The sequence below is a fragment of the Heterodontus francisci genome, chromosome 36 (assembly GCF_036365525.1).
Source record: "Heterodontus francisci isolate sHetFra1 chromosome 36, sHetFra1.hap1, whole genome shotgun sequence".
NCBI lineage: Eukaryota > Metazoa > Chordata > Chondrichthyes > Heterodontiformes > Heterodontidae > Heterodontus > Heterodontus francisci.
In genome coordinates, this window is record NC_090406.1 from 19,689,585 (window position 1) to 19,704,303 (window position 14,719).

Sequence of the window (14,719 nt, forward strand, 5' to 3'; positions counted from 1 at the left end):
AGGGATGGGCAATAATTGCAGGCCTTGCCAGCAATGCTTGTTCTGATGCTTATAAATGAAAGAAAAAACTTGCATTTTATAGCAACTTTCACCACCTCAGGATGTCCCAAAGCACTTGTCAGCCAATTAAATACTCTCTGAAGTGTAGTGACCTTTGTAATATGGGAAATGCGGGAGCTAATTTGTGTTCAGCAAGGCCCTACAAACAGCAGTGAGATAATAACTCAATAATTTGATCCAGTGCTATGGATAAATATTGGCCAGGACACTGGAGAGAACATCCCTGCTCTTCAAATAGCGCCATGGGATCTTTTACTGAGAGGGAAGACAGGGCATCGGTTTACCATCTCATCTGAAAGACAGCACCTCCGACAGTGCAGTGTTCCCCCGCAGTACTGCACTGAAGTGTCCACCTAGGTTATATACTTAAGTCTCTGGAATATGAAGCAAACACAGAACCTTCTGACTAAGGCATGAGTGCAGCCTCTGAGCTGAAACTGGTGTGACCTGTGTTTTAGTCAGATTTGTTGGAATTTTATGTTTCACCATAGTGGTGAAACCCACCACTGCCCAGGTGATCATTAGAATAGCATGCTGAAGCTCTGAAAGGGAGTGACCAAAGGCCCAAATTGGGCTGAAGACGAAAGCAATTTAACAATAATTGAAATATTGCAGACAATCTACATGGACATTTCTCCAATGGCAATCAGTCCCTTTTTTAAAGAGGTAGCATAAGAACAGTCCTTTACATGCCACCATAGATGTCACCGGAGTAACCCTAAGAAGTGCTATGTAGTATTTTCCTGTCTTTGCCGACATTTCACTTAACCAGTACCATTTACCATTCAGCCCAGGAGTACCAAATAAAATGATTTGATCTTAGATACAAAATGACAGTTATTTTTAACTAACATCTTAAAATTTTGTTCTGTTTTCTTTGTTTTAGTGGTGTGGGTGCAATGGAAATTGTTGCTATGGATATGAAAGTTAGTGGAATGTATATTGCTAGGCAACTAAGCTTTGCTGGAGTGACGTTCAGAATAGAAGAAATACCTCTGGATGACAGTTTCAAACTTGTATACAACAAAGCAGCTGTGCTGGTAAGGAGTTCAACTTATTTCACCAATATTCCACTATTTTTGATTTCACAAATTTAAGCACCTTAGACATTCTGCCGTGCAACCTGTAAGCGTAATATGCATTCGAATACTTTCTTGAAATACCATGTGTTTATGAAAACTTAAACCACCATAAGGGTAATTTTCATCTTATCTGTGTGGGCAGTAAACTATTGGAGCAGAACTTGCAAAACTTAATTTGAAATCAGGTGGGTTCTATGACAAGTGATTTGTTCCATCAGTTTACTGCCCAAGTCGTGAAGGTGAAAATTAATCTCATGGTGATATGACTAGAACATATAACAGAATTTCCAAGTTTGGTCATTGTTTCTTTTCCTTTACTTAATCGGTCTTCTCATCCTCCAGTCATGAATTAAACAACACATTTAGCTGTTATATCACTGATTGCCAATTAAAGCTATGATTGAAGTCTAGCTTTTTGGCTCCAGAATGATTTACTTGACATTTCAGAGCACATTTTTAGGTTAATTTTTTTTCATCAGTTGGACATCTTTCCACTGCACCCATTGCAGTTAATGATTGATCCGTGCTGTTTCAGTTAATTATTTAAGTTCAGCCATTACACTCACCACTGCTTGTATCACTTCTAAGGAACCAGGCAAAACTGAAAGAGGCAGGTAGTAAGTATCAATTCTGAACTGAAATGGAGCTTGTGTTTGCAGGAATTTTGATTGCCTTTCCTATGCATTCCTAAGCCTAGTTTATTTTCTAGGCTCAGGGTCACTGACCTGTTAGGGGCTGGTACTAGAATCATTTACAGCTTTGTTAGGGTGCCTGCCTCAAGTGAGGGGGGATTTGCTGTGGTGCCCCACTGTAATGTAGGTTGGCATGTGCTACCGGCAAAGATCTCAAATAATTTTAAATCTTTTACGTTTTTTGAAATTTGCGTTCTGTGGTTACAGAAAGGAAACTGACAAATTAAATTTAATCCCACTTCTCCTTCAGGCCCGTAGCAATGCTGAATGCCAGAGACGTACAGGTGTCTCATGAGCCCAATGCAGCCAGAGCACAATTGGCAGAAATAAATAATATGGAGATATTCTGTTATTTGTCTCATTTAATACACCCAAGCTTATTTGGGCAGGGTTATTGTATGTTAAGCATCACTTGCGCTGGAAAGTCCCAACCAATTTTCCTCAACTTCCTGCCAGGTTCAAGCTGTTTATGAGTATAACCAATGTGAAAACTCGAACCTAAAATGAATTCAGGAATTCCTTTAAATCTCAAATTCCTGGATTCCACAGAAGTCTAGTTCAAACTAAAGAATACTCCAGGGCTGTGGTTCGCCATCCTCTAATGAGAGAAGTTATAGATAAGCAGTCAGAATGTGTAAAATTTTAATACAAAAAGGGGAAAATACTAAATTAACAGTTCCTGTTTTCGTGTGACTGTGCAAAGCATTTTAATTACAACAGGTTTATCTCGTCATCATCCTCAGTAAAGGAGGAGGCCAAATCTAACCTATAGAAACAGATACATATGTATTTTTCCAGAAATTTCTAGGCTGTGAGATGGTGCTGAATCTTTCAATTTCTTCTGGTTACGTTTTAAACTATTTCACTTAAAATAAATAAATTGTTTTTTTTAAGAGTAGCATGAATTAAGAAAAGTCATATTCTTTCTTGAACTCTAAGTTCTTATGATCAAGCAGAAATTGTCTTTGAGATACTGGATTGAATTTTCTTTCCACGATCAGGAACCCGATGCCCAGAATATTTCCAGGTCCCGACCCTCCACTGCATCAGCGTTAGTAACGCAATGCAATTTTCAAAGTGTCAGCCACTAATTGGCACAGAGCTGAATTTGGTGCCCAATTAGGATTGTCAGGCGCGGACAGGAGCTAAGCATGGAGGAATAAAAGGCAAACCACAGTCACGACTGGGCTTGCCATTGCCTTTGGAAGTGAATGAGCAGGAAGAGCAGAGGGCCAGCGATGATTTGGGCAGCCGTTCCCGGACCGCCCTGCGTTTTTGTGATGCCTCCCTTGAGGCCCTGATTGAGGCTGTGGTGAACAGGAGAGCTCTATTGTCCCCTCCATCTGGAAAGGGAGCTCCAGCAAGCCAGACCAAGCAAGCATGGCTAGAAGTGGCCACGGATGCCAGCAGCCTCACGTTCCTCTCAAGAGTCAAACACACACTTCTCTCAAAATCAAGCCTCTCAGCTCATACCAATGGCAACTCTGTGCCACTGTATAAGCAACTGAGTTGAAATCTCCTCTTTTATGCAACTTTTTCACACTGGAGTCATGAGCACTAATGGCTCCCTGCTGTATTCCCAACAGCTGTGCTCAAACATATTCCAGACCCTTGGTTTTTGCCATTCGAAAATTGCTAATTTTTGTTCCCCATTCTCTTGAGCTTCACAACAAGCTCAACAACCAACTAATTGGAAGGTTGCCGGCTCCCCACTCCTGTCCTCCCTTTGAAAATCTAATAGTGTCACTGAAGCATCAGGAACCAGCGGCGCCTTTTCGAGTGTGGAATTTTACAGGCCCACCCACACCCCAACTCATTTCCACGGATGATTGAAAATTCAGCCCATTAAGTGAGAAAGTATTTATTTATTAAATCTAGTGCAAAAGCGAATCATGGTACTGCTTCTGTCTTAAAACATGAGGTGTTATATGCTGAAGAAACTTTTGTCAGTATTTTTATGTGTTTAGTTTACTTTGATAAGCCTGAAAAAGGGTTTTCTTTTTCAGTGGGCTGAAGCAATGAATACTTTCCTACACGCAGCAGACTTAATTGGTTTGGAGTCCAGGAAATCTCTTTGGGGGCAGTTCTGGTCTGCGCACCAACGCTTCTTCAAGTATCTCTGTATTGCTGCCAAAGTTAGACGTTTAGTAGAAATAGGCAGGCAAGAGCTGCAGAAAGGCAAGGTAAGAGGTCGCTTTCTGCTTTCAAACTGTGTAGAAGACCACTTTTTATTGTTTACCGGAAATAGCATGTTTCCAGTGATATAACCATATGACCAAGTATAATTATGACATGGATATATATAAGACATAATATGATCAGATGCTTTGACAGTATTTGACATTTAATTTTGATACACAGTTGGAATCTCTTTACATTAAAGTTAGTGCTATCTCAATGACCCACACCAATCTCCATAAACTTGTTTTGTGTCCTTCTATTTTTTTTTTGCATAGCACCATTTCTGGGTAGATAGAAAAGAGTCAAAGTTTATGATCGTAATGTATAGTTCCAGGCCATGTAATGATGCCATTAAATCAATTCAAATCAACTCTTGTTTGCTATATTACCATTCAATATTGACACATTGAGATTTTATTTACAGATAATATGCATATATCACTGATACCAGTCGTTTTATGGTATTGTAGTTGCGGAATGTCAAACAAAAATGCAAATAGATGTGATTTTCATGCCAAAAAATAAAAGCATCACTTTCAATGGTTGTATTTTGTAAATAGCTTTTCTACGACATTTTTCCATATAATCTTAATTTTTGTTTTGAATGCTATCAATATTCACTGGAAGCATAATAATGCAAGGAGATAAAGCATGGCTCCTGCTAGTCATATCACAGAACAATATAGGTACTATTCTTTCGATGCTTTATATAGGAACATAGGAACAGGAGTAGGCCATTCAATCCTTCAAGCCTGTCCTTCCATTTAATTAGATCATGGCTGAATTCATTGTACCTGCCTTTAGTCCATATCTCTTGATGTCCTTCCCTTTAAAAAAAAAAGTAAGATCCCAGTCGTGAGAATTCAGATTGACCGAGCATCCACAGCCTTTGGGGAGTGAGTTCCAGATTTCCAATACTCTTCATTATTCGCCCCGATAAGTCCTTTCACTTCCTTTTGTCCTCCTCAACCATTGTAATTAGGTATTTAAACAATAACAAATAAATGTATGAAATTAGGATATCAAATCCTCTTGCCTATAGTTCTGACTGTGGAAGGGTAGGACAGAAAGAAGTGGCTTCAAAAGTGAAGAGGGAATGACAACATATTTACTTAACTCTATTGTTCATTCCAGTGCATTGTTATTGGACTGCAATCCACGGGTGAAGCTCGGACACGAGAAGTACTTGATGAGAATGACGGCCACCTTAACCAATTTGTATCTGCTGCAGTGTAAGTAAAGACGTCGTGTCATTTCAATGACTGTTGAATCGTCAAATAAAATGGCATCAGGTTATATTATTGTTGCAGTTGCATCTTTGACGTAGTTTTCAGAAGTTAAAATTGTAAAAGAATATTATGCTTTTATTAAAACAATCCGGATATTTCCATCTAGAGTTATAGAGTCATTTATGGCACAAAAGGAAGCTATTTGGCCCATGGAGCCCTTGCAGGATCCTCACAGAGCAATCCAGTCAATGCCACTCCCCTTTTCAATCCCTGTAGCCCTGCAAGTTTATTTCCTTCAAGTGCCCATCCAGTTTCCTTTTGAAATCATTGATGGTTTCTGCTTCTACTACCCTCATGGGCAGCAAGTTCCAAGTCTTAACCACTTGCTGTGAAAAATAGTTCTTCCTCACATTCCCGCTGTATCTTTTGCCCAAAACCTTCAATCTATGTCCCCTAGTCCTTGTATCATCGGTTAATGGGAAAGTTTTTTTCTTGTCTACCTTATCTAAGCCTATCATAATCTTGTACACCTCCATCAAATCTCCCCTCAATCTCCTTTGCTCCAAGGAGAACAACCCCACCTTTTCCAACCTAACCTTGTAACTAAAATCCTCCATCCCTGGAACCATTCTAGTAAATCTCCTCTGCATCATCTCAAGGACCCTCACATCCTTCCTAAAGTATGGTGACCAGAACTGGACACAGTACTCTAGTTGGGGCCTAACCAGAGCTTTAACTGTGCCATTAAGTCTATATTGCTTCACCTTATCCCTTTTCAAAATGCATTACCTCACACTTCTCTGTATTAAATTCTATCTGCCACCTCTCTGCCCATTCTGCTAGCTTATCTATGTCCTGTTCCATCCTCACTGTTTGCCATTCCTCCAAGTTTGGTATTATTGGCAAATTTTGAAATTCTGCTCTGTATTCCAAGATCCAAGACATTTATATATAGCAAAAAAAGTTGTCCGAGCACTGACCCTTGGGGAACACCACTATCTACCATTCTCCAGTCTGAAAAAGAACCATTACCACACATGGTGTTTTCTGTCCTTAAGCCAATTTTTTACAAAACTGGACACTGACCCTCCTATTCCAGGAGCCTCAATTTTGTTAACCAGCCTTATAGACAACATCAACTGCATTCTCTTCATCAACCTTCTCTATTACTTCATCAAAAAATTCAATTAGAGTGGTCAAGCATGCTCTGCCTTTTACAAATCTGTGCTGTCTATCCTTAATTAACCCAAACTTCTCCAAGTGCCTGTTGAATTTTTTTCCCCTGATTATTGTTTCTAAAACCTTACCAACCACTGATAAACTAACAGGCCTATAGTTGCTAAGACTGTTCTTACACCCTTCCTTGAATATGGATGTCACATCTGCCAATCCTCTAGCACCTCCCCCATATCTAGGGAAGACTGGAAGATTATGGCAAGCCCTTCTGCTGTCTCCACCCCCACTTCCTTTAGCAACCTAGGATGCAAGCCAACTGGACCAGCTGACTTATCTACCTTAAACATAGCTAGCCTTTCCAGTACATCCTTCCTATCAGTTTTTACCCCATCCATTACCTCTACAATCTCCACTTTTACCCATATTTTATCAGCACCCTCTTAATAAACACTTACACAAAATACTCATTAAGTTTTCTAGCCTTGCCCTGTGCCTTTAAGCATGTATTACCCTCTTTGTCCCTAATAGGCCTCACTCCACCTCTCACTACCCACTTACTGTTTACATGCCGGTAGAAAATTTTTTTTTTGTCTCTTATGCCGTTCTACTCTTATATTCTCTCCAGTCTTATTTTCCTCTTCACCTCTCTCAATCTATTGTATTTGACCTGGTTCTCATTTGAAGAATTCACCTGACATACATCATACACCCTCTTTTTTTTGTTGTTTCATTATAATCTTATCTCCCTTGTCATCCAAGGAACCCTGTTTTTGATTCCCCTATCTTTCGCCCTTGTTGGAATTTACCTAGCCTGTATCTGAAGTATCTCTTCCTTAAAGATAACCCATTGTTCCATTACAGTTTTTCCTGCCGGTTTTTGGTTCCATTTTACCCCGATTAGATCCCTTCTCATCACATTGAAATTAGCCCTCTTCCAACCTAAACGTTCTACCTTCTATCGTTCCTTGTTTTTCTGCATTACTATTCTAAACATTATACGATGATCACTGTTACCTAAATGCATCCCCACAGACATTTGGTCCACTTTCGCCCACCTCATTTCTCAGCACCAGATTCAGCAATGCCTCTTTTCTAGTTGGGCCAAGAACATACTGATCAACCAAGTACTCCTGAACACATTTCAAAAATTCCTTCCTCTCCTTACCCTTTGCTCTAACATTACCCCAATTGAATTTGGGTAATTAAAGTCCCCCAATATCACCACTCTATCGTTGTTGCACATCTATCTGATTTCCCTGCAGATTTGCTCCTCTGTCTGTCTCTCTCACTCTCTCTCTCACTATTCGGAGGCTGATCGAATACCCCCAGTAGAGTGATCATATCCTTTTTGCTTCTCAACTCTAAACCAATTAATTCTGTCCTTGCTCCCTCAAGGACATCCCATCTTTGCAACACTACAATGTCTTCCCTAATCAATCCTGCCACACCACCTCCCTTTTTTCCTTCTCTGTCTATTCTGAACACTTTATACCCTTGTATATTAAGTGCCCAGTCCTCACCATTTTTAAGACACATTTCCTTTATTGCTGCTACATCATATTCCCGTACTGCTATTTGTGCTTGTAGCTAACCAACCTTATTCACCACATTTTGTGTGTTTACATACATACATTGTAATCCTGTCTTTGCATTCCTTGTAGACCTTCTCGGCACACACCTATCTAATATGGAACTACTCCCTTCTCTACTACTGTCTAATATTCTCACATTATGCACCTTATGCCTCTTTTCTACTTCAATATGCTGGTGCCCATTCCCCTGACAATTTAGTTTAAACCCTCCCCAACTACATGTACCTCCCGCTGAGGACATTGGTCCCAGTCCTGTTGAGGTGCAGCCCATCCCTTTTGAATAGGTGCCTTCTTCCCCAGTATTGGTCCCAATGCCCCAAGAATCTGAAGCCTTCCCTCCTCCAATTCAAAGGCATTTAACATCTTTATAACTGTACCTGCTTATTAAAGGATTGGCCCCATTTTCAAAGGGGGCTGCATGAAAATCATTTCTTAAATCTTCAGGGGTCTGGGTAATAATCCTGCAAGAACCTCATGGTGGAGTCCGTTGTCAATAATTAACAGGTATACCAGAAACAGTTGTACTTCAGGTCCTTAATTATTTCCACAGAGCAAATTGACATTCAGAGTCCCTGCCCACACATGCGCAAGCACAACAACCCTTTCCCCACCCCTGGTTGCAAGCATTGATGGTCTTCTAAAGGGTGGCTGGAAACTCTGTGGTCCACAAGGCCATTGAGGAAACTCGAACACATGGCTAGAGCCTGGTGTAACCGGTTTCCAGAATAGTTTCTGGCTGTTAGTGATTTCCTGCTGGAATTACAGCAGGGGCTTCACCAGAATTGGCTGCATGCCACTCTCGAACTAAATTGTTTGGCTTTTTTTGTTTGTTTCTCAAGGGAGAAGTGCTTTGCATCATTTTATCCCAGTGATTCACATTTAATGGATACCGTGATACCTTCACATGTGATTTATGTATTATTACAAAAAATGAAAAGGGTTTTTTGAGGAAACTGCAGCCTTTAGCATGTTGTTTTATTTTGACCTGTTGCCATAGGATTTGGAAAAGTACCAAATCTTTGCCTGTTATTTTCTACGTAAGTTAATCGTTCTTATTTTTGTCATAAAATCTGCTTAATGTTGAAACACTGCTTTAGGTTAAAGTACTAAATTTAGCCACGATGAGTATCTTGTGGAACATGCAGTTATGCATATTGACATGTAAATACTTCTGACCTTTGCATTACTATTTACATAAATAGCTTTGAACTTTTAAGTTTACATGATGACAAATAGATATGGGACTGAATCTTACGCCGCCCCTGCGGGTCGGATGGTGGCGTGGGGCAGCGTAAAATTGAACAGGAGGCCTACCCACCTACCAACTTTATGGCGGCAGGGCGGGGTGGGGAGGGGGGGACGGCCCGAGGCCAATCAAGGCCCTTAAGTGGCAAGCGGGCCTGCTGGTGATGTGAAAGACCGCCCAGCAATAGCTGTCGGCCTTTCCGTACCCCGGGGGGGGGGGGGGGGGGGCGGCCATGGCCGCTCCCGGTGGCACTGCTGGGACTAAAAGCTGCCGGCCCGCTGATTTGCTGGCAGCTCACTGAGGCAGGACCTCCTCCCTCAAGTAGGTGGAAGTCCCACCTCGGGACAGTTAATGCCCGGGGATCCGTAAAATATGGGACGAATCCCCAGGCTAGGTGGAAGCAGGTTCGCCACCGACTTTTACATCAGTGGCGAATTCCCGTCCGCCTAAGGTAAAATCCAGCCCATGATCTTTATATTAATCCTTTATAATCAGAGAAATGAGAATTTAATCGTTAAGTGCAGTTATGCAAAAATGTGAAGTTATATACTTAGACTGCAATCGGATTGCCCTGAATTTACTGCCGGAGGTGATAGTAAGTCATACAGACTGGGAAAATCCTAGCTTTGATCCTTGGTCTGTATTGAATTAGTTGGTATGCAAATCAGCTGTCACTATAAATTGGCTTCAGAACACTAGGCTGGAGAGTTGGAAATTCAGCCAGATTCCCATCTCTGATCACGATCCAGTGAACCCTTGTTTCACAGCATGTGCATCGATGTGAGGTGAAAACAGCATCAGAGCCAACTATGATGTTCCCCCATAGCCAGGGAGCTTCCAGCATCATTTTCTAGGTTCACTCACGGGAAATAGCCACCTAGTCATGATATTGGGTATCTGTTGGTGCCCAGGGAACTGTATCAAATCATGAGTCGGTCTCTTCAGGATAGCAAAGAAAATTGGGAGAAAAAATTTAAAAGACGCAGTAATTGATTTCTCACATACTAAAAGGAAATATTGTCTAAAATCCTGGTGTACGCACCTTTTTTCGTGGCTTCTATCAATCTTCCACCAAAGTGATTGCGGGAGAGCAGAAGAACCCCTGGGGAAATTCCAGACCCAAGTTTCTATTTTGTCCTGGGTTGTTTGCGAGTCAGTTGTCTAGCCAAAGCTAGAGCCCGAAAAAAAATTATTTTTTGTCACAGTGGCAGTGTGATTGCTGTTTTTTGTACTTAACCTACCATTACAAGTCTGATTCTTTGAATTAACAGACTATCTGTCAGTAGCTAAGTATAACATGTATGTTGCACATTATACTTACAGCACACTGGGACTTCAGCTCCCTCTGACATTCAGATCCTCTTGGCTTATGTGTAAACAACATGTTGTGCAGTAAGTAAATGTGTCTGCACATGCACATATGAGGTGACACTTAAGTCTGAGAGAAAGCTGCAGCATGTGGTGTGCATAGTCAGTATAATTTATCTGCTACAGTTGAGCATATTAAATAGTATTGCTCCCAAGAGTGAAAGTTCAGATGTCAGGATGAATATCATTGCACTGTATAAGTTACTTTACATTGAAAGAATAGTATGCCAGAAATTGAGCTTTTGATCCAACCCTGTGACATGGTTGCAAGTTTGAGTCACATGGATGATCAGTACTCACATCGTCTCGGGAGTGAGTTTCAGCATTCAGAGTTGAATGGCTAGATGGATTCTCATAACTCAGGTGACTGGTACCGTTAGCATTCCTTCTATTGGCAGATTATATATCAGTGCACTGCATAGATTGTACCTGCTTGACTAAGGAACTTGAAAGAAACAAGAGAGAGAACATTTACATTTTATTTTAGGTTGAGAGTTTACATTTTTTCACCATAACCTTAGTTTCTGTATTTTGTAAATAACATGGCGCAGTATATGCTTTTGTAATCAAATTTAATTAATTTTAAGAAGGAATGTTATACTTTAAATGTTTAAAAGTCTTGAGTAGCTGCATTAAATTTTGCATTTTATTTACAGAGGCGTCTTTAAGTCATTAATTCAGAAGCACTTTCCTTCAACAAAGAGAAAGAAAGAAAAAGGAATGGGGACAAAAAGGAAACGTAAGATGATATGACAGATAAAGATTACTTTTAATAAGTAAAAGTACTGATGAAGCAATTTTGTGATGTCTGTTTGGTTCTTTGCTCATTATCTATTCAGTGACAACATACTTTTCCATAAAACATGGACAGAGAATTTGGCCACTAAGTTATTGAGGTTGGAGAGGATAGAAAGTCTGACTTCCACAGTTGTTTTGAATGGGTGGGGGGAGTGGGATGGAAAGTGAATTTGGGGAAGAATCTAATTATGCCAAAATTCCACTCTGTTTCTTCTGACCTTTTAAGTTCCAGTAGGGGTAATATGGCCCGATCTTCCACTTGCGCTTCCTAGTGTTGTATCATTGGAATTCTGATGCTTCCCCAGGAAAGTCTGGCCTTTGCTGCCTTGAAAGGTCTCAGCAGAATTCATGCCAACAGAAAGTTTTCTGAAGCCCCAAACATTTACCATAATAAGATAATCAGTCACCTTGTCTGGAGGCAGAAGGTGACGACTGCAGAACCCAACTGTTCTTCTTTGGCTTGTTGAGCCAAGGGTGATCTCAGGCACAGTTGGCTGTGGGTGAGTCTACCTTACAGGGAGGATGAAGCTGAGGGATGTACAGCTGATACACCCTTACAGGTGCCAGCATCCCATGCTGGCCATGCAAATAACCCCGTCTCCAAGATTTGCGACAGATTCTTCAACTGTGGCTAAGGCAGGCAGTGATTCTGCTCTGCCACATTTGCAGTGGCAGAGTAGCATCCCCAGTAATTTTGGGACTTTCATTCTCAAAATGGTAGAATTATACAGCCTGATCGCAATTTGAAATGGGTGATTAAATTAAAAACAAACATGTAGATGATCTTTAGAAAGTTGAGATTTCATAGAGGTGTTCAAAATCACAAAATGTTTTGCTAGAGTAGATAATGAGAAATTGTCTCCAGTGGCAGAGGGATCATTAGCCAGAGGACAGAGATTTTCTACAAGGTAATTACCAAAAAAACCTTAGTAAATTGCTGTGATCTGGAATGCACTGCCTAAAATACTGGTTGAAGCAGATTCAGTTCTAACTTTCAAAAGGAATGTGGATAAATACATGAAGGGGAAAAAAAGCTTCTTATGCTCTGTGGCAAAAGCAGGGGAGTGGGAGCAATTGAAAACCTCTACCAAAGAGCCAGCACAGTCACGATGGGCCAGATGGCCACCTCCTGTACCGTATGATTCTGATTGTGTGAGATAAAGCATAGCAAGGGTTGATAGTTTACTAAATAAGAAACCACAGAGTGGCATTAGCTATATAACTCACAAACATGAGTTACACAGACCTGACTGATGTGGAGATGAAATTACTCTTACCAATTAGGCAGAGTGTTAAATGGGGACTAAATCGTGAGGGGAATTGAATACAAAAGTTAGGGAGGTTATGCTTCAGCTATACAGGGCATTGGTGAGACCACATCTGGAGTACTGTGTACGGTACTGGTCTCCTTACTTAAGGAAAGATGTAAATGCTTTGGAGGCAGTACAGAGAAGGTTTACTAGACTAATGCCTGGAATGGGCGGGTTGAATTATCAGGAAAGATTGGACAGGCTAGACTTGTATCCACTGGAATTTAGAAGAGTAAGAGATGACTTGATTGAAACATATAAGATCCTGAGGGGACTTGACAGAGTGGATGTGGAAAGGATGTTTCCCCTTGTGGGAGAATCTAGAACTAGGGGTCACTGTTTAAAAATAAGGGGTTGCCCATTTAAGACAGAGATGAGGAGAAATGTTTTTCTCTGAGGCTCATGAGTCTTTGGAATTCTCTTCCTCAAAAGGTGGTGGAAGCAGAGTCTTTGAATATTTTTAAGGCAGAGTTAGATAGATTCTTGATAAGTAAGGGGGTGGAAAGTTATCGGGGGTAGGTGGAAATGTGGAGTAATCAGTTCAGCCATGTACTTACTGAATGGCGGAGCAAGTTCGAAGGGCCGAGTGGCCGACTCCTGCTCCTAATTTGGATGTTTGTATGTTCCCAGTACACTCATAGGATTGGCAAACTTTGCTCTGTCAACTTTTTGAAAGCTTAGATCAGTGAGTCTCTCTTGGCATTTCTTCGTGGACAAAGATTTTGGGAAGGTTGTAGTCATCAGTTGCAAGCCCACTGGTGGCTAGTCAGGCCTATCCTTGACCAGCACATGCTCACACAGCGGGTACAAGTGAAGGTATAGTCACTGCTGGGTGCAGTTGGATCTATCCTTCTCCCTTTTTCTTTCATGCTGCTTCTTCGCTCAGCCTCGAAGGTGTCTGTAGCCCTTCTGATGTAGCATTTCCAGGCATCACAGTCTATGGCCTGCGCTTCCCACTGGCGATGGTCGATGTGGCACACAGAGAGGAGCTCCTTCAAGAAGTCCTTGAAACGTTGGCATGGGGGCTCTCTGTTCCTTTTACCCATGGTCAGCTCTCCAGACAACACAATCTTGGGCAGGCGACTGTCGTCCATCCGCGCAACTTGACCTGCCCAACGCATGTTGGCTTTGTAGGAGGATGGCCTCGATGCTGGTGATGTTGGCTGTTTCCAGGACTTCAATGTTTGAGATGCATTCCTGCCAGCAGATCTTGAGGATGCTGCAGAGGCAGCGCTGATGGAAGTGCTTTAGAACGCGTACATGACGGCGGTATAAGACCCATTACTCAGCACCATACAGAAGGGTGGTGAGGACTATTACTTTGTACGCTTTGAGTTTGGCCTGTGCTCTGAGAATGTGGTTGCTCCGCACACGTTTGTAGAGTCTGCCGAATGTACTGTTTGCTTTTGAGAGCCTATTGTCCACTTCCTTGTCTATGGTGGCATCAAACAAGATGACACTCCCCAAATAAGTAAATTGCTTGATGGCATTCAGCTCGGTTCTCTCGTGACAATGCCTGGTGGTCTATATTCTTCTTGGGGTGCAGGCTGAAGAGTTGTGCTGCCTCGGAAAAATGTGTTGTTATACATTGCTGGTCTGACTGACTGTGGGCTAGGAGAGCACAGTCATTGGCAAAAAGAAGTTCACGGATGAGATTTTCTTGTGTTTTTGTGTGAGTCTGAAGACGCCTGAGGTTGAAAAGACCTCCCTCAGTCCGGAAGTGTACATAAACTCCTTCCTTGAGGTCTTCCGTTGCCTGCTATAGCACCATGTTGAAAAAGACTGTGAATAGGGTCGGGGCTAGCACACATCCCTGCTTCATGCCATGGGAGATACGGAAGGGACTTGAGAGGTCGCTGTTTTCCTTGACTTGTCCGTACTGATTTTCATGAAACTGCTTCACCATGGCCAGGAATCTGGGTGGGCATCCAGGTTTTTCAAGGATTTTCCAAAGTCCTTCTCTGCTCACAGTGTCAAATGCCTTG

At 41.6% G+C, this 14,719-nt stretch overlaps 1 protein-coding gene across 8 annotated transcripts in view; it reads left to right on the forward strand.

Annotated features, from left to right (window-relative positions):
* Positions 1-14,719, forward strand: part of LOC137351631 (protein strawberry notch homolog 2-like) — a 182,503-nt gene that overhangs the window by 130,325 nt on the left and 37,459 nt on the right. For all 8 annotated transcript variants that reach the window (XM_068016261.1, XM_068016260.1, XM_068016263.1 and 5 more), the window contains 4 exons: positions 947-1,100; positions 3,841-4,017; positions 5,150-5,247; positions 11,283-11,365. In XM_068016261.1, coding sequence (XP_067872362.1) covers positions 947-1,100; positions 3,841-4,017; positions 5,150-5,247; positions 11,283-11,365 — 512 coding nt within the window. The remainder of the gene's footprint in view (positions 1-946; positions 1,101-3,840; positions 4,018-5,149; positions 5,248-11,282; positions 11,366-14,719) is intronic.